General features: G+C 43.4%; 1 protein-coding gene across 3 annotated transcripts in view; it reads left to right on the top strand.

Annotated features, from left to right (window-relative positions):
* Positions 1-25: 25 nt before the first annotated feature.
* Positions 26-18,613, top strand: part of LOC137347665 (transcription termination factor 1-like) — a 41,788-nt gene continuing 23,200 nt past the window's right edge. For 2 of the 3 annotated variants that reach the window (XM_068012335.1, XM_068012337.1), the window contains exons 1-2: positions 26-77; positions 11,619-13,627. In XM_068012335.1, coding sequence (XP_067868436.1) covers positions 67-77; positions 11,619-13,627 — 2,020 coding nt within the window. In that variant the 5' untranslated portion in view covers positions 26-66. Of the gene's footprint in view, positions 78-8,137; positions 8,227-11,618; positions 13,628-18,613 lie in introns of all 3 variants that reach the window. The other variant, XM_068012336.1, reaches the window with a different exon arrangement.

Here is an 18,613-nt window from a genome sequence, read left to right as displayed (position 1 = left end):
CTCTAACCTTTCTGCGGGCGACTTCCGCTTCCGGCGCAAGAAGGCGCTGTTTTAAAAGCGAGGCGGATGGCTCTTGGGTAAGTGTTGAAATGGGACTTGTTGATATTTAAAATTTCGAATGGTAAAGGTGTCCTCAAACCAAGACGTTTCTTAATGTTTTAAAATTACAAGGGGGGGGGGGGGCAAGCTATCTGAATTTAAAGTTTTTATTAGAGAAAAACGGTGCGTGGTGTCTGCAGATTGAAACCAGGCGACAATTTCCGGTCTCTTGGTAGTTTTTCCTTAGTCCCGAAGATGTTGTAGCATCAGTACCGGGTATTAAAAGGATTGTATGGTTGTTGAAACAACAGCAGACAATACTGGAAGCATTTGGTAGGTCAGTCAGCGTCCATGGGCATAAATGGGGCGCTTTTAAAGTTATCAGGCAGTGAATAGTGGGGTGCTGCAAGGACCATGCTGGGGCCTCAGCTATTTCCACTCTATATTAATCACTTGGATGAAGAGACAGAGAGTAATGTATCTACGTTTGCTGATGATACAAAGCTTGTACAAGGGGTACTTGTACAAGGAACGCACAAAGCTAACATACTGGTGCAGCAGGTTATTAGGAAGGCAAATGGCATGTTGGCCTTTATTGCAAGGCGATTGGAGTACAGGACTAAAGAAGTCTTACTAAAATTGTACAGGGCTTTGGTGAGACTGTACCTGGAATACTGTGTGCAGTTTTGGTCTCCATTTAAGAAAGGATGTACTTGCACTGGAGGCAGTGCAGCAAAGATTTACTAGATTGGTCCCTGGGATGAGGGGGTTGTCCTATGATGAGAGGCTGAGTAAATTGGGCCTATATTCTGTGCAGTTTAGAAGAATGAGAGGTGATCTAATTGAGACATACAAGATTCTGAAAGGGCTTGATAGTGTAGAAGCCGAGAGATTGTTCCCACTGGTCAGGGAATCTAGAACACGGGGACACAGTCTCAGGATAAGGGGTCAATCATTCAGGACTGATGAGGAAAAATTACTTCCCTCAAAGGGTTGTGAATCTTTGGAATTCTCTACCCCAGAGGCTTGTGGATGCTCCATCATTGAATTCATTTAAGGCTGGGATAGATTTTTTTTTTTTTTGGTCCTGCAGGGAATCAAGGGATATGGGGAACGAGTAGGAAAGTGGAATTGAAGCCCAAAGATCAGCCATGATCATGTTGAATGGTAGAGCAGGCTCGATGGTCCATATGGTCGTCAACCCCTTTTTCATGTGTTCTTGTGGTCAAAACCAGGAACCTCTTGTTGACCTTGCTTTTTTTTTAAAGCGTCCATAAAGTTCAGTTATCTCCAGATATTTCAATGTCCACTAAAATCTTTTTCAGTTTTTAAAAATATAGAATTCAAAGTTTTAATACAAAAAAAGGAAATGCTCATAAAACAGAGCACACATCAGGAGTATGATGGGATACTCTGCACTTGCCTGGATGAGTGGAGCTCCAAGAATGCTTAAGACCATCCAGGACAAAGCAGCCTGCTTGATTGGTACCCCATCCTCCACCTTAAACATTCTCTCCCTCCACCATGGGCACACAGTGGCAGCAGTTTGTACCATATGAAAGATGCATTGCAGCAACTTGCCAAGCCTCCTAAAACAGCACCTTCCAAATCTGCATCCTCTACCACGTGGAAGGACAAGGGCAACAGATGCATGGGAGCATTACAACCTACAAGTTCTCTTCCAAGTCACACTCCATCCCTGACTTGGAACTATATTGCTGTTCCTTCACTGTTGCAGGTTCCAAATCCTGGAAATCCTTCCCTAACAACACTGTGGGTGTACCTGCACCACATAAGAACTAGGAGCAGGAGTAGGCAATTTAGCCCCTTGAGCCTGCTCTGCCATTCAATACGATCATGACTGATCTCATCTTGGCCACAACTCCACTTTCCTGCCCATTCTCCATAACCCGTCAACCCATTTCTAATTAAAAATCTATCTTCTCCTTAAATTTACCCAATGTCCCGGCATCCTCCGCACTCTGGGGTAGTGAATTCCACAGATTCACCTCCCTTTGAGAGAAGTAATTTCTCTCTTTTAAATCTGCTACCCCTTATCCTGAAACTATGACCTCTCATTCTAGATTGCCCCACAAGAGGAAACATCCTCTCTATGTCTATTTTGTTAATCACCTTATATACCTCAATTAGATCTCCTCTCATTCTTCTAAACTCCAGAGATGAAAGGCCTAAACTGCTCAATCTCTCTTAAGATAAGCCCCCCATCTCTGGAATCAATCTAGTGAACCTCCTCTGAACTGCTTCCAATGCAACTACATCCTTTCTCAAGTAAGGGGACCAAAACTGTACGCAATACTCCAGGTGCAGTCTCACCAATGCCTTGTACAGTTGCAGCAACACTTCCCTACTTTTATACTCTATTCCTTTAACAATAAATGCCAAAATTCCATTTGCTTTCCTTATCACCTACTGTACCTGCAAACTAGTTTTCTGTGATTCATGCACGAGGACACCCAGATCCCTCTGTACTGAAGCACTCTGAAGTTTCTCTCCATTTAGATAATTTGTCTTTTTATTCTTCCGACCAAAATGGATAACTTCACACTTATCGACATTAAACTCCATCTGCCAAATTTTGGCCCCTTTATCTGATCTATCCATATCTATTTGTAGATTTCTTATTTCTTTATTGCAACTTACTATCCCACCTATTTTAGTGTCATCTGCAAATTTGGTTATAGTACCTTCTATTCCTGCATCCAAGTCATTTATTTAGATTGTAAATAGTTGGGGCCTGAGGACTGAACCATGTGGCACCCCACTAGTTACATCTTGCCAACCAGAAAAGGACCCATTTATCCTGACTCTGTTTTCTGTTGGTTAGCCAATCCTCTATCCAAGCTGATAAATTGCCCCTAACCCCATGTGAACTTACCTTGTGTATTAACCTTTTGTGCGGCGCCTTATCAAATGCCTTCCGGAAGTCCAGATAAACTACATCTACCGGATCCCCATTATCCACTTTGAGTGTTACAGCTTCGAAGAATTCTAGCAAATTAGTCAAACACGATTTACCCTTCATAAAACCATGCTGACTCTGATGGATTGCGTTTTGACTTTCTAAATGTCCTGTTATTACTTCCTTAATAATGGATTCTAACAATTTCCCAACGACAGATGTTAAACTAACTGGTCTATAGTTTCCTACTTTCTACCACCCTCCCTTTTTGAATAAGGGCATATATTAGCATTTTTCCAATCCACTGGAACCTTTCCCATATCCAGAGAATTTTGGAATATTATAACCAATGGATCCACTATCATCGCTGCCACTTCCTTTAAGACCCTGGGATGTAGGCCTTCAGGCTCTGGGGACTTGTCTGCCTTCAACCCCAATAGCTTGCTCAGTACTTTTTCCCTAGTGATGATGATTGTTCTAAGTTCCTCCCTTTCTATACCCTCTCTTTCTATAACCTCCCTTTCTATAACATGAACTGCAGCGGTTCAAGAAGGGGGCTCACCACCATCTGCTGAAGGGCAATTAGGGATGGGCAATAAATGCTGGCCTTGCCAGTGACATTCGTATCACAAGAATGAATTTTAAAAAGAGTCATCAGGAAAGCTTAAAAATTGGCAATAATGGCAGGGAATATATTTAAAAAGATACAGGAGCAGGAAGCTTCATAGAGGGTGGAAAATGGGAGGAGTGTTGGGAATAACCTCCAGAATCAATGTGGGAAATGCTAACGTTTCGTGTATCATTTAATTTGACATAGAACAAAGTGAACAGAGGGAAAATATTGAATAGTTTTTCCAATCTTAATGGAACTGAGAAGGCAGTTTAGGAATTTTGGCAGTTTCCTTAACCTGTGGTGTGGCTGTCTGGATAATGGATGCTGTAGGCATAGGTATGAGAATCTGAAGCATCTGGAGTTTATGAAACCCCATTTAGTTGTAGAAATATATATCTGCAGATTGACTGTGTCACAGTGTTGATGCCCAAATGAAGATTGTGAGATACGCAGAGATAATTTGGTATGTTATGTTACAACCGAGGTAGGAGTGCACTGTCTTTTCTAGTCCCACTTCTTCGCAGATCACAACATATATTTTAAAAATGTTTACCCAGTTACTGATTCGGTGACTCATATACTCTACTCTACCCCAGAAAAAAACACACCAACCAGGTTCCTTTAATAAACAACAAAATTATCTGTTTATTATCAAACAAGACGTATCCAGTAACAAAGCAAAGCATTAACACATAGATTGGAATGTGAAAGTTCCCTTTTTAAATTCCCTACACACACTGAAAAAAGTACAGAAATTCTCTCTGCTGAGGTCTGTTACAAAAAAGGACAATAAAAGAATACTTTTGCTAATTCTTGAAGAAAAAAGAGAAGTTGTCGCTTTTGGTCTGGCATCTGGGCATACGGAGACAAATCACTGGGATCACTTCTAAAGCAGTTCTTTACAGGTGGCGTTGAGAATTAATCTGGCAGGGTTTTCCAGCCTCTCGGCAGAGATGCAGCACCAGGGATTTTAGCTCTGCCACACTGGATCTTTGCAGCATTTCTTCAAAGAGGTAGAGAAAGAGGTGAGCTGGCTAGTTTTTCTTTCCTTGGCAGGCAAAACACTAACTGTCTTCAAAACAGTTCACACCCCAACTGAACTGTAAACAATATCTTCCCCAGAAAGTCAACCTCCTGACTTCCATAAACCTTGACATGTGGCTTCTCTGTAAACCTCTTCCCCAGGTCACCAAGGTTTCTATTGTTTATTGTGCTTAAAACACATGATTTCCAGCACAGGTTGTTTTCAAACAACATCTCAGTGTCCTTTCAGTGAACTGTCAACAACAAAGCAAAATCCAGCATTTATGAAATCCTCAGCCTTCCAATGAATCCATCTCCACAATTTGAATGAGTCCTCAAAAAAACTTAAGAAAAAATATAGAAGCATCTTCATAACAGTTACTAGTTGATGCTGTGTGGTGATGCAGATAGTCCAAGTCCTACTCTTCAGATGGTGGAGGCTAATTTGCCCAAGGTGTGCAGATGTAATTTATGGATTTTGAAACCATGCATTTTGCCCTTAATTTTATATAATACTTTGAAATATATATTTAATTACAGCCTGGTATTTGACTGGCCAATAGTGATCAAGGGGAAGGAATGAAGGAAAAAGAATGAATAGTGTATGGCTGGAGGATAGCATGGGATGAAGCCATGCGAGTATTTGGGATTCAGGATAAAAATACTTCAGTTTGCTGAAGCATGGGGAACTAGTGAAGCTCAGAAAAGTGTGATAGGAGTGTAGCTGCCTGCAAGTATGCAAATCGCAGCATTCTGAATGAGTTGCAGTTTATCAAAACTGAAGGCTGACTGGCTATCAGAGCCTTTTGCGAAATGGAGTCTCAAGATAAAACTGTGGATTAAGGTTTAAGTGGATTTCAGGAAAGCAGACTTTGAAACAGAATGTGGGGAGGAGATCTTGGCTTGGCAGTATGCTGAAGTTTGTGGCTTTTGAGCTGAGCTGACAACTAAGGAGGTTGATGGTGATGGTGAGAAATAAAAAAAAAATAAAGTTTTTTGGTTTTGTCAACTTTAAGGCATCCCATACAAAAGCAGGGAAGTTATGATAAACCTTTATAAATCACAGGTTAAGCCTTAGATTAAGTATTGTGGTTCCCAGAATTGGACATGCTTTGGAAAGGGTGCAGAGGATATTTACCAGTATCAGGCTTGAGGGAGATCAGGAAACCTGGGATTGTTCTCATAGGAACATACGAAGATAGGAACAGGAGTAGGCAATTCAGCCCCTCGAGCCTGTCCTGCCATTCAGTGAGATCATGGCTGATCCGCAGCCTATCTCCATCTACCTGCCTTTGGCCCATGTCCCTTAATATCTTTGCTTAACAAAAATCTATCTCAGATTTAAAATTAACAACTGTTCTAGCTTCAACTGCTGTTTGTGGGAGAGAGTTCTAAACCTTTACCACCCTTTGCGTGATGAAGTGCTTCCTAACATCTCTCCTGAACGGTCTGGTCCTAATTTTTAAACTATGCCCCTAGTTTTAGAATCTCCAACCAGTGGAAATAGTTTATCTTTATCTAGCCTGTCATTTCCTGTTAATATCTTGAAGACTTCAATCAGATCACCCCTTAACCTTCTAAATTCTAGCGAAAACAGGCCTAATTTGTGTAATTTCTCCTCATAACTTAACTCCTGTAGTCCAGGTATCATTCTTGTAAACCTACGTTGCACTCCCTCCAAGGCCAATATATCTTTCCTAAGGTGTGGTGCCCAGAACTGCTCACAGTACTCCAAGTGGGGTCTAACCAGGGTTTTGTGCAGCTGCAGCATAACCTCTGTGTCTTTATACTCCAATCCTCTAGATATAAAGGCTAGCATTCCGTTAGCCTTTTTGATTATTTTCTGCACTTGCTCGTGGCATTTTAACGATCTGTGCACCTGAACCCCCAAGTCTCTTTGGACATCCACCTCTTCCCATTTAGAAATTAACCTGCTCTATCCTTTTTTGATCCAAAATGGATAATCTCACACTTGCCCGCTTTGAAATCCGTCTGCCACAGTTTTGCTCACTCACCTAGTCTGTCAATATCTCTTTGCAATTTTATGCTATCATCTAGACTGTCTACAATGCTGCCTAACTTTGTATCATCAGCAAATTTGGATATATGACTTACTATGCCATCATCCAAGTCGTTAATGAATAATGTGCATAATTGAGGCCCCAACACAGATCCCTGCGGGACACCACTAGTTACATCCTGCCAATCGGAGTACTTACCCATTATCCCCACTCTCTGTCACCTACCACTCAGCCAACTTTCTAACTATGTCAATAATTTGCCCTCAACTCCATGGGCTTCTACCTTAGTTAACAGTCTCTTATGTGGGACTTTATTAAATGCCGTCTGGAAGTCCATATAAATAACATCCATAGACACTCCCCTGTCCACTACCTTAGTCACCGCTTCAGAAAATTCAATGAGATTTGTCAGGCATGACCTTCCCTTCATGAATTCATGCTGGCTGTCCCTGATTAACTGAAATTTTTCCAGGTGTTCAGTCACCCTATCTTTGATTATAGACTCCAGAGACTTGCCCACCACAGATGTCAGGTTAACTGTTCTATAATTTCCTTGGTTCCCCCTTTCGCCCTTCTTAAAAAGTGCAGTGACGTACAACTTTCCAATCCAGAGGTACCACTCCTGAATCTAGGGAACGCTGAAAGACTATAGTTAGGGCATCTACAATGTGCTTCCTTTAACACCCTCGGATGGAAACCGTCAGGTTCTGGGGATTTCTCACTCTTTAGTTCCATTAATTTCCTTGTTACTGATGATTTACTTACGTTAATTGTATTAAGTCCCTGACCCCAATCGGCTATTAATTTTTTCGGGACTTACGGCAAGTTATCCTCCTTTTCAACTGTAAATACTGAGGCAAAGTAATTGTTCAACATGTCTGCCATTTCCCCATTATCAATGACAATATCTCCAGTTTCAACTTTTAGTGGGCCTACATTGCTCTTGACCACCCGCTTTCCCTTTATGGGGAACTTTAAAATTTCTTCTTATTGATTTTGATGTCCCTTGCAAGTTTCCTTTCATAATTTCTTTTAGTAGCTCTTATAAGCTGCTTTGTGACCCTTTGCTGGTCCCATTCGGGATCCCATTCGGCCGGATCTGTGCTGCGTTTTGCATTTTTGTAAGCCATTTCTTTTTGTTTTATGCTATTCCTAATCTCTTTAGTTGTCCATGGCTGTTTTTTCTGTGAAGTGGAGCTTTTTCCTCTTGGGTATATACTCGCTCTGTTTTTCGTTAAATGTTTCTTTAAATATTCTGCACTGTTCTTCAGTCGTTTGACCCATTAACAGATCTACCCAGTTTACCGTGGACAGTCTCTGTCTCATCCTGGTAAAGTCAGCCTTACCCAAGTCTAAAATTCTAGTAGCTGATTCGTGCTTTTCACTTTCAAATGCTACCTTGAATTCGATCATGTTGTGATCACTATTTGATAAATGTTCATGCACAGTTAGGCTACTAATTAAATTTGGCTCATTACTCATAACTAAATCTAATATTGCCTGTCCCCTTGTTACATCTAGCACATATTGCTGTAGGAAACTATCCTGGACACATTCCAGAAATTCACTACCTTTCTGACAGATGCTAGTCTGCCTCTCCCAATCTATGTGTAAGTTAAAATCCCCCATTAATACTACTCTGCCTTTGTTACACACTTGCCTGATTTGTGCATTTATACACTCTAACACCTCAGAACTGCTACCAGGGGGTCTATACACAACACCCATTACAGTTTTAGATCCTTTTTTGTTCCTCAATTCCAGCCATAAGGTCTCCACTGGATGCTTTCCCCTCATTATATCCTCCCTCACCAATGAGGTGATATTATTTCTAATCAGTAAGGCTACTCCACCCCCTCTGCCATTTTTCCTGTGCCTCCTGTAAACTTTATAACCAGGTATATTTAGTTCCCAGTCCCGACCATCCTGCAGCCACGTCTCCGCAATGGCCACCACATCATAATTTCCCATTTGAATTTGTGCCTGCAGTTCATCTAGTTTATTTCTTACACTCCGTGCATTTGTATATAGAACTCTTATTTGGGCTATACCCCCTAACCTGTTCCTCAGCACTGATGCTTTATTCGCCTGTTTATTATTTCTCTCTTCTGGTTTAACCAGTATACTTCTTGCAGTTTGGTAACAATCAGCCCAACCACTAACCTGCACTCCTACCTTCTCCTTTAACTTCCTGTTCTTCCATGCAACTGAACCCCCCTTCCCCCCCCACCCCCACTATTTAGTTTAAAGCCCTATCTACAGCCCTTGTTATATGATTCGCCAGGACTCTGGTCCCGGCATGATTCAGGTGGAGCCCGTCCCATCGGAACAGCTTCCTCCTTCCCCAGTACTGGTGCCAATATCCCACAAATTCGAACCCATTTCTCCCACACCAGTCTTTGAGCCACGCATTTACCTCTTTAATCTTATTGACCCTTTGCCAATTTGCTCGTGGCTCAAGTAGTAATCTGGAGATTATTACCTTTTTGGTTCTGCTTTTTAATTTAGCCCCTAGCTGGTCATATTCCCTCAGCAGAACCTCTAACCTTGTTCTACCTATATCGTTGGTACCCACGTGGACCACGACAACTGGATCTTTCCCCTCCCACTCCAAGTTCCTCTGCATCGCAGATTAGATATCCTGAACCCTGGCACCAGGTAGGCAACAGAGCCTTCGGGACTCTCGATCCTGGCCACAGAGAACAGTGTCTATGCCCCTAACTATACTATCCCGATTCAGTCTACATTTCTCTTTTCTCCCCCCACTTGAATGGCTCCCTGTACCACGGTGCTGTGGTCAGTTTGCTCATCCTCCCTACAGTCTCTGCTCTCGTCCACACAGGGAGCAAGAATCTTAAACCTGTTGGGCAAGGACAATGGCTGAGGCTCCTGCAGCACTACTTCCTTGATCCCTCTACCTGCCTAACTCATAGTCACACCCTCCTGTCCCTGAGCACTGGCCGAATTCACGGTAGTTAATCTAAGGGGTGTGACTGCCTCCTGAAACACAGTGTCCAGGTAACTCTCCCCCTCCCTGATGTATCGCAGTGTCCGAAACTCAGACTCCAGCTCATCAACTCTGAGCCAGAGTTCCTCGAGCAGCCAACACTTGCTACAGATGTGGTCACTAGGAACCACAATGGGGTCCACCAGCTCCCACAACATGCAGCTACAACACATCGCCTGGCCCTGCATGTCTATTTTATTTAATTAGATTTTAATTTGTTTTTTAAATTTCTGACTGGTCTTTAGTTTTAATCTGCATAATATTTCTCCTATTCAGCTTTAATCTGAAATGAACTTAGAATAGGTAATTCAAATTAGCAGTTACTTACCAACCAATGAACTTTACGGTTTTCCTAGGGTTTCTCCCTGGAGCAGAGAAGGTTAAGGGGAGAATTGATAGAGATGTTCAAAATCATGAGGGGTTTTGATAGTCCATAGAGAGAAACTATTTCCACTGGCAGGAGGATTGGTAACCAGAGGGGGCAGATTTAAGATAATTGGCCAAAAATTAAGAGCAGAAATGAGAATTTTTTTATGCAACAAGTTGTGATCTGGAATGCTGTACCGGAAAAATTGAAAACAGATACAATAGTGACTTTCAAAAGGGAATGGGATATACTAGAAAAGGAGAATTTTGGTAGGCTATAGGAAAAGAGTAGGGGAGTGGAACTTATTGGTAGCTTTTTGAAAGAGCTGGCACAGTTACAATGGGCCAAATGGCTTCCTATACTGTGTGATCTGATGAATAACGCTGTAAGAATTCTTTGCTTAATGTCAGACAGGCATCCTGATGAAAATACTTTCAGGTTTTGCATTGATAGAATAGAAGGGGGAATAGAGGGAAACTAGGAGGAAACTGATCCTCTGCTTCTGCATGATATGATTAAGGGAGGCTATATAAAGAAGAGAAAGGGACCAAGCAACCGTGGAATCTGTCCATTCTTGATGTTGGAGGCAGAAGAGGGGAAGCAATCAGAAGCATTATGCCTTTGTTGTGACAGGTATAGCAAAGCCAGGAGAGAGTAGTGCAATGGAGCTGAAGTAGCATCAAAGATTTTGAGGTCAATAAAGAGAAACAGTGATTGATAGACATAGTAAAACAGTACATGCTGAAGGTAGTTTCATATTAATGGAGGAAGAGCATATTCATTCCTGTCCTTAAGGGGAGGAAACCTGCCCTCCTATATGGTCTGGCCTTTATGTGACTTGCGTCCCATGCTAACAGGGTTGACTCTTAATGGTCCTCTGAAATGGCCTAACACGCCACTCAGTTGTATCAAACCTGAGAATATGCACCCACTACCACCTTTTTGAGGGCAATTACAGATGAACAATAAATGCTCTCCTTGTCAGCTTCACCCACGTCATGAAAATGAATTTAAAAAAAGAATTAATCAAGGCTCCTGCTTACTATGTAGTGAACCCTGAAGGACGGTGCAATTGGGTGAGATACAGCTGAGGAGGGGATCAGGCTGCTGCAATCAAGAGTTTGAAGGCCTTTCAGTACCCTCTGTCTAGGCTGATACATGAAGCGTGTCCACTTGGATGACGCATTGGAGGTTGACCAGCACCCATAGAGCTGTGTCCCAATGGGAAACAACTGGCCAAACAAGTACTGCTGAATATATATACATGCACACATGATAGTATATTAAAAGAAAATCAGGAGACAAGATTTGATGAATAGAATTGAAGGATCTAGGATCTCACAAAAGGAGGGAGAACTTGATACGTGTTGCTGTTTGTTGGTTTCGCTCTCCATCTAAATAGAATTCATACATTAGAGATCTATTTCATAAGTTGGAGTCATTCTACTCTGCCATAATTAGAAATGTGTAATGCTGCTCAATAGTACAGAAGAATACTTTGAATGATCCTGTTGCAGATGCATAAAACAATCTCTTGATAATTTGGCTGGGGAGGGCAAAAAAGAATTGAGGTTTTGTTCAATGCAGATATTTACTTAAGCCAATATTTCTTTCTTATTTGAACACAGGAAGATAATGATCGAGGAAAGCAGCAGTATGATGCGAGATGTGGTACATAAGGAGAAGAAAAAATGGAAGCACAGTGACAAGACAAGGAAGCGTTCTTCGAGATCACTGGAAGATGATGTTCCAGAAGCTGCTATTGTGGAGACTGACCAAGAGGTGCAAATTCTCAGGCTGGCAGGTCATGGTGAAAAGAAACAGAAGAAGAGCAAGAAAGACCGTTCCGCATCATTAGGAGGGTATGATAGTTCAGAGACTGTTACAGTGGACACTGAACAAGATGTACAGAATCTCCTGTTTGTAGGTAATAGTGAAAAGAAACGGAAGAAAAAGAAAAAAGAGAAGCACAATTCCAGATCGGAGGGAGAATGTGAAATTTCAGAGGTGCAAAGCCCCAGGTCAGCAGGTCACAGTGAAAAGAAACAGAAGAAGAAAAAGAAAGACCGTTCCATATCATTAGGGGGATGTGGTACTTCAGAGACTCTTATGCTGAACACTGAACAAGACTTACAAAATCTCCAGTTTGTAGGTAATAATGAAAAGGAATGGAAGAAAAAGAAAAAAGAGAGGCACAGCTCCAGATTAGAGGAAGAATGTGACAATTCAGAGATGCGAAACCCCAGGTTAGCAGGTCATAGTGAAAACAAACGGAAGAAGAAAAAGAAAAACCATTCCATATCATTAGGGGGATGTGATATTTCAGAGACTGTTATGCTGGAGACTGAACAAGACTTACAAAATCTCCAGTTTGTATGTAATAATGAAAAGGAATGGAAGAAAAAGAAAAAAGAGAGGCACAGCTCCAGATCAGAGGGAGAATGTGACAATTCAGAGGTGCGAAATCTGAGGTTGGTAGGCAATGGTGACAAAAAGAAAAAGCACCATCCCAGAATACAGGAAGCTAATGTTGCTACACAGGTGAGTTCAACAGAGATTAAGAAAGAGACACAGCATTCTGGGTTGATGGGTAATGAAGGCAATCAAACAAGTAAAAAAGACCATCATTCCTGCTCAGCAGATGAGCCAGGTGTTCCAGCATCTGCAGTAAAGACTAAACAGACACTGCAATGTGCCAGGTTAGAGGACTGTGGTGACAAGAACATGGACCATGTCAAGGCAGTAAAAGATGGAAAACACCATTGTAGGTCAGCAGAAGGTGGTAATGATTCAAAGACTACTGCAAAGGTTCCTCACCAAGAGAGTGAAATGTCAGAATCTGCTGACATTGATATAGAAACTTCAACCAAAAAATGCAAGAAAAAGAAGAAAAAGCATTTTGAGGACAATATCAACAGAGATGCCTCCCTCAATGATTCTGAAATTCCACAAAAATCTATCAAGAAATGTAAAATAAGCAGTGTATTGCCATTTGAAACTATTATGGAAGAAAATTGCCATGCAGACTTGGTAGAAAGTCTTGATGAATCTTTCAAGAAACATAAAGTAAAATGCAGTTCAGGTGGTATTGCAGAAACGGACTATTCCAAGGCTGTGAACATTAGTAACTTTGCAGCAATCACTGCATTACAGACTGAGCAAATAATGCATAATTCCAGCATAGGTTGTCAAGAAGCTGTCAAAACCTCCAAAAGGTGCAAGCGAAAGAAAGGCACTGTGTCAAGATGCAAAAAGTCTGGCAGAACCAAGAACTTGATGCAGGATAGACCTGTGCAGTCTTCTGCATTGAACAGTGAGAACACACTTGAGGTTGTCATGACACCCAAGACTATCTCAGAACCAAGCAAGAGGTTGGAAACACGAAAGAGACAGAAAAAGAAGCAGCAGAAACACATGACAGAGTCCGACAATAACGATGGCAGTACAGTTGTCGAGGACTTTCAGGAGGAGGAGGTACCTTTTAGTCAAGATACGACTAAAGTCAGAATGATGGAGAAATCAAAATTGGTTGAGCTGCTTAAGGACTTTATCCCCAATGTGCAAAAGCTGACAACTGAAACAATGTACAGCATGTATAAATATGATCTTCCAAGGTTTCAAAGGTTTAGAGAAGAAGGTATGGTTAATGAACACAGTTTTATTCACTTAACAATACTGAGTTTTTTTATAGTTGAGCAATTTCTTGCATACCTCTAATTGCAAGATCTTCTCAAGTATGAAGTTCAGCTCAACAGATTGTGGAAACCAAGATTATTTAACATTGTTATATATATGGAAGGTATTGCCTTTTAAAATGTAAAAAAAAAGCTTAAGATTTCACAACTGAAGTTATCGAACTTGTATAATTTATAGAACAGATTTCCTGTGGTGTTGTTCATAATCAGCTGAAGATTTTATAAGAATGGATGTTATGCCAAGAATTGTTCCCAGGGAAACTGAATTATCCACATCCCTGGAAGCACTGGGAAGGGGACTCAGGGTCTTGCAGTACTAGAATGGGAACTGGCAGTATTTTTGAGTGGGGTTCCCAGCTTTTTGGGAACAGTGGAATGGAAGGTCCTGGGATTAGTGTAAGAGGGGGATCCTGGAATCTGAGGATATTGTAGAGGAAGGTTTCAAGATGTGGTAAGATGGGGGCAATTCTGGAAGTACTGAGAATACAGTCCAGGGGTTTGTGAAAAATGGACAGTGTCCAGTGATTTGGAAGTGAGGAGGAAGGGGAATCCTGTGGTCCAAGTCTGAAATGGGAATCTTAGGGCATTTGAGAAGGGGAAGCTGGCATTTTTGAGAAGAGATTGGTGGGTCGGTCTGACAGTGCTGGTGAGGTTGAGGGGGGTCAAGGAGAATGAGCCAAACTGCCATTGCATGCAAGATTTTATCTATCTGTCCCCAATATCACTTATGTTCAGTCACTTATTGGTCATAAAGCAATAAGTAAATGTTGCTGATGAATCTCACACATCTAAAACATGACTGCCACCTTCCCAGCTACTCATGACCATGCACAGAAACCATAATGCCACACCCGAAACAGCAGTTTTTTCTGTACTTACCTTCACTATTATGAGGATGGATGAAAGACACGTATTTTATTGTTGAGTATTTTTAGAAAACCACTGGATGGAGTTGTAAGTTCGACATACCTTTTTTTGCGAAGGTGAAACTACTTTATAATAGCATGGATAAGAATTATTGTCATGTTTGGTGTGCACAGAGCAGCTGCTTTGGAGGTCCTGGGCGAGCCGTTTATACCACACCGTACAGAAACTTGTTGTCAAACAGGCAGATGGACAACAGCTAAATTCCATTCTGCTTTAAGCGATAACAGACAGTATTTATTTTTAATAACATTTTATGTAAAATAAATGATATTTTTTAAATTCGTTCAGGGGATGTGGGCGTTGCTGGCTCAGCCAGCATTTATTGTCTATCTCTAATTGCCCTTGAGAAGGTGGTGGTGAGCTCCCTTCGTAAACCGCTGCAGTCCTTGGGGTATAGGTACAATGCTGTTAGGGAGTTCCAGGATCTTGACCCAGCGATGGTGAAGGAACAGCGATATAGTTCCAAGCCAGGATGGTGTGTAGCTTGGAGGGGAACTTGCAGGTGGTGGCGCTCCCATGCATTTGCTGCCCTTGTCCTTCTAGGTGGTAGAGGTGGCGGGTTTGGAAGGTGCTGTTGAAGGAGTCTTGGTGAACCGCTGCAGTGTATCTTGTAGTTGGTACATACTACTGCAACTGTGCTTCTGTGGTGAAGGGAGTGAATGTTGAAGGTGGTGGATGGGGTGCAAATCAAGCAAGCTGCTTTGTCCTGGATGGTGTCGAGCTTTTTCAGTGTTGTTGGAGCTGCACTCATCCAGGCAAGTGGAGAGTATTCCATCACACTCCTGATGTTGTCCTTGTAGATGGTGGACAGGCATTGGGAGACATGAGACGAGTTACTCGCCGCAGAATTCCCAGCCTCTGACCTGCTGTTGTAGCCACAGCATTTATGTGGCTGGTCCAGTTCAGTTTCTGGTCAATGGTGACCCCCAGGATGTGATAGTGAGGGATTCAGCGATGGTAATGCCATTGAGCATCAAGGGAAAATGGTTAGATTCTCTCTTGTTAGAGATGGTCATTGCCTGGCATTTGTGTGGCGTGAATGTTACTTGCCACTTATCAGCCCAAGCCTGGATGTTGTCCAGGTCATGCTGCTTATGGACTTGGGCTGCTTCAGTATCTGAGGTGTTGCGAATGGTGCTGAACATTGTGCAATCATCAGTGAACATCCCCACTTCTGACCTTATGATTGAAGGAAGGTCGTTTACAAAGCAGCTGAAGATGGTTGAGCCCAGGACACTACCCTGGGGAGCTCCTGCAATGAAGTCCTGGGACTGAGATGATTGATCTCCAACAACCACCACTATCTTCCTTTGTGCTAGGTATGACTCCAACCAGCTGAGAGTTTTCCCTGATTCCAGTTTTGTTAGGACTCCTTGATGTCAAACTCAGTCAAATGCTGCCTTGATGTCAAGGGCAGTCACTCTCACCTCACCTCTGGAGTTCAGCTATTTTGTCTATGTTTGGACCTAGGCTGTAATGAGGTCAGGAGCTGAGTGGCCCTGGTGGAAACCAAACTGAGCATCAGTGAGCAGGTTATTGCTGAGGAAGTGCTGCTTGATAGAACTGTTGACAACTCCTTCCATCACTTTGCTGATGATCAGGAGTAGACTGATAGGGCAGTAATTGACTGGGTTTGATTTGTCCTGCTTTTCGTGCTCAGTACATACCTTGCCAATTTTCCACATTGCTGGGAGATTCCATTGTTGTAGCTGTACTGGAACAGGTTTGCTAGGGGCGCAGCTCTTGGAGCACAAGTCTTCAGTGCTATTGCTGGAATGTTGTCAGGGACCTTAGCCTTTGCAGTATCAGGTGCCTTCAGGCATTTCTTGATATCACGTGGAGTGAATCGGATTGGCTGAAGACTGGCGTCTGTGAAGCTGGGGACTTCAGAAGGAGGCAAGATGGATCATCCACTCAGCACTTCTAGCTGAAAATGCATGTAAATACTTCAGCCTTGTCTTCTGCACTGATGTGCTGGGCTCCCCTATTGTAGAGGATGGGGATGTTTGTGGAGCCTCCTCCTCTTGTTTGTTGTTTAATTGTCCACCACCACTCACGACTGGATGTGGCAGGACTGCAGAGCTTAGATTTGATCCGGTGGTTGTGGGATTGCTTAGCCATCTATTGCATGCTGCTTCCGCTGTTTGGTATGCACGTAGTCCTGTGTTGTAGCTTCACCAGGCTGACACATCATTTTTAGGTATGCCTGGTGCTGCTCCTGGCATGTCCTCCTACACTGTTCATTGAACCACGGTTGGTCCCCTGGCTTGATGGTAATGGTAGAATGGGGGATATGCCAGGCTATGAGGTTACAGATTGTGGTTGAATACAATTCTGTTGCTGCTGATGGCCCACAGTGCCTCATGGATACCCAGTTTTGAGTTGCTAGATCTGTTTGAAATCTATCCCATGTAGCACAATGGTAGTGCCACACAACACAATGGTGGCTACCCGCAGTGTTAAGACGGGACTTTGTCTCCGCAAGGCCTGTGCGGTGGTCATTCCTACCACTACTGTCATGGACAGATGCATCTGCAACAAGTAGATTGGTGAGGACAAAGTCAAGTATGTTTTTCTTCTTGTTGGTTCCCTCACCGCAAGGGAGCTTCCTAGGGAGCCATCTTCCAGGAGCCATCTTGATTAGATCACCTACCTATACTAGGGGCAATTTATAATGGCCAATTTACCTAACTACCTGCAAGTCTTTGGCTGTGGGAGGAAACCGGAGCACCCGGCAAAAACCCACACAGTCACAGGGAGAATTTGCAAACTCCGCACAGGCAGTATCCAGAATTGAACCTGGGTCGCTGGAGCTGTGAGGCTGCAGTGCAACTCTATCCATGGCCATCTGCTCCCATTCTTAGTGCTTTCTCCCCCAATCTACCCTCTTAAACTGTTTAAATTCCCCTGGCTCTTTAATCAGATACATTTTAGCCCTAACTACAAGTTAACAGCTAGTTTAATGTTACCTGGGCCCACTGCCCTCTCCCAGCCATACCTGCTCTTTGCTTCCTTCATTGAGCACTGAATTTTGCTCAAATTGACATCCAGTTTTCTGGACGCCTAGGCTACACTTCTCTACCGGACAAAATTGCAAAGTACAGCTGGTGATACTCTGATCTTCTATCCTGTTGTCTACATTGTCCAGAGCGTCCGCGGCCACGGCATGCGATAAGTCCAGTGCAGAGAGGAAAGAGCAGCGGAACCCATGGGTAATAAGACCTAGTACAGAGGGGAAGCATTGAGAAAAACCCCGAACATGTAAAAAGCCACGACCCGGCCCCAGTTGACTCCATCGCGGAACGGCTCCTCGGCCACAACTTCAAAGCGCCTGCGGGAGATGTGCGGCTCATAGCGCATCTGCAGCGCAATGTCGGCGAATTCCTGCTGGTACTGGCTCCCGAGGCTGTCGCCCACCTCCCGCAGGACGCGGATGAGCTTTCCCGGCATCGATGGTGGGAACTGATGAAATGTTTTATTACTTGCACCCCCTCTCCTCTTGCCCCCCCCTCCGCTTCCCCTTCCCAGCTCCCCCTTCCCAGCTCACCCCCCCCCCGCACCCTCTTTCCCCACCCCCTCGCAACCCCTTCCCAGCTCCCCCCTCGCACCATCTTCCCCCTGCACCCCCCCACTCCTCTACAGTCCCCTGACCAACTCCCCCTCGCACCCCCTTCCCTCCACCCCTTTCCCTCACACCCCCTCCTCCCACCGGCATCCACCTATGCCTGAGCAGGTGCCCTAACAACCCCACTGCCTTGTGGGTGTCTCGGCAGAGTCCAAGGCTAAGGGAGTAAACCCTAACAGAAAATCCGGAGCGGAACCCCGTAGGCAGTCATGTATCACCTTTGGCATGTTTCCGGCAGTTCCTGCAGCCATACTGGTGCCAAACGTCGTACTATGCACTCCCTTGAACCCCACCAGAAAGGCCGAGAGGGGGGTTTTGACTCTTGGGCAACTCACAACCTCCATACATTCGCCCAGGCATGCGCCATGGAGAGGTC

This window comes from Heterodontus francisci, chromosome 32, assembly GCF_036365525.1.
Source record: "Heterodontus francisci isolate sHetFra1 chromosome 32, sHetFra1.hap1, whole genome shotgun sequence".
Taxonomy (NCBI): domain Eukaryota; kingdom Metazoa; phylum Chordata; class Chondrichthyes; order Heterodontiformes; family Heterodontidae; genus Heterodontus; species Heterodontus francisci.
Note: the sequence above shows the minus strand (reverse complement) of the source record. Positions and strands in the feature narration are given on the sequence as shown.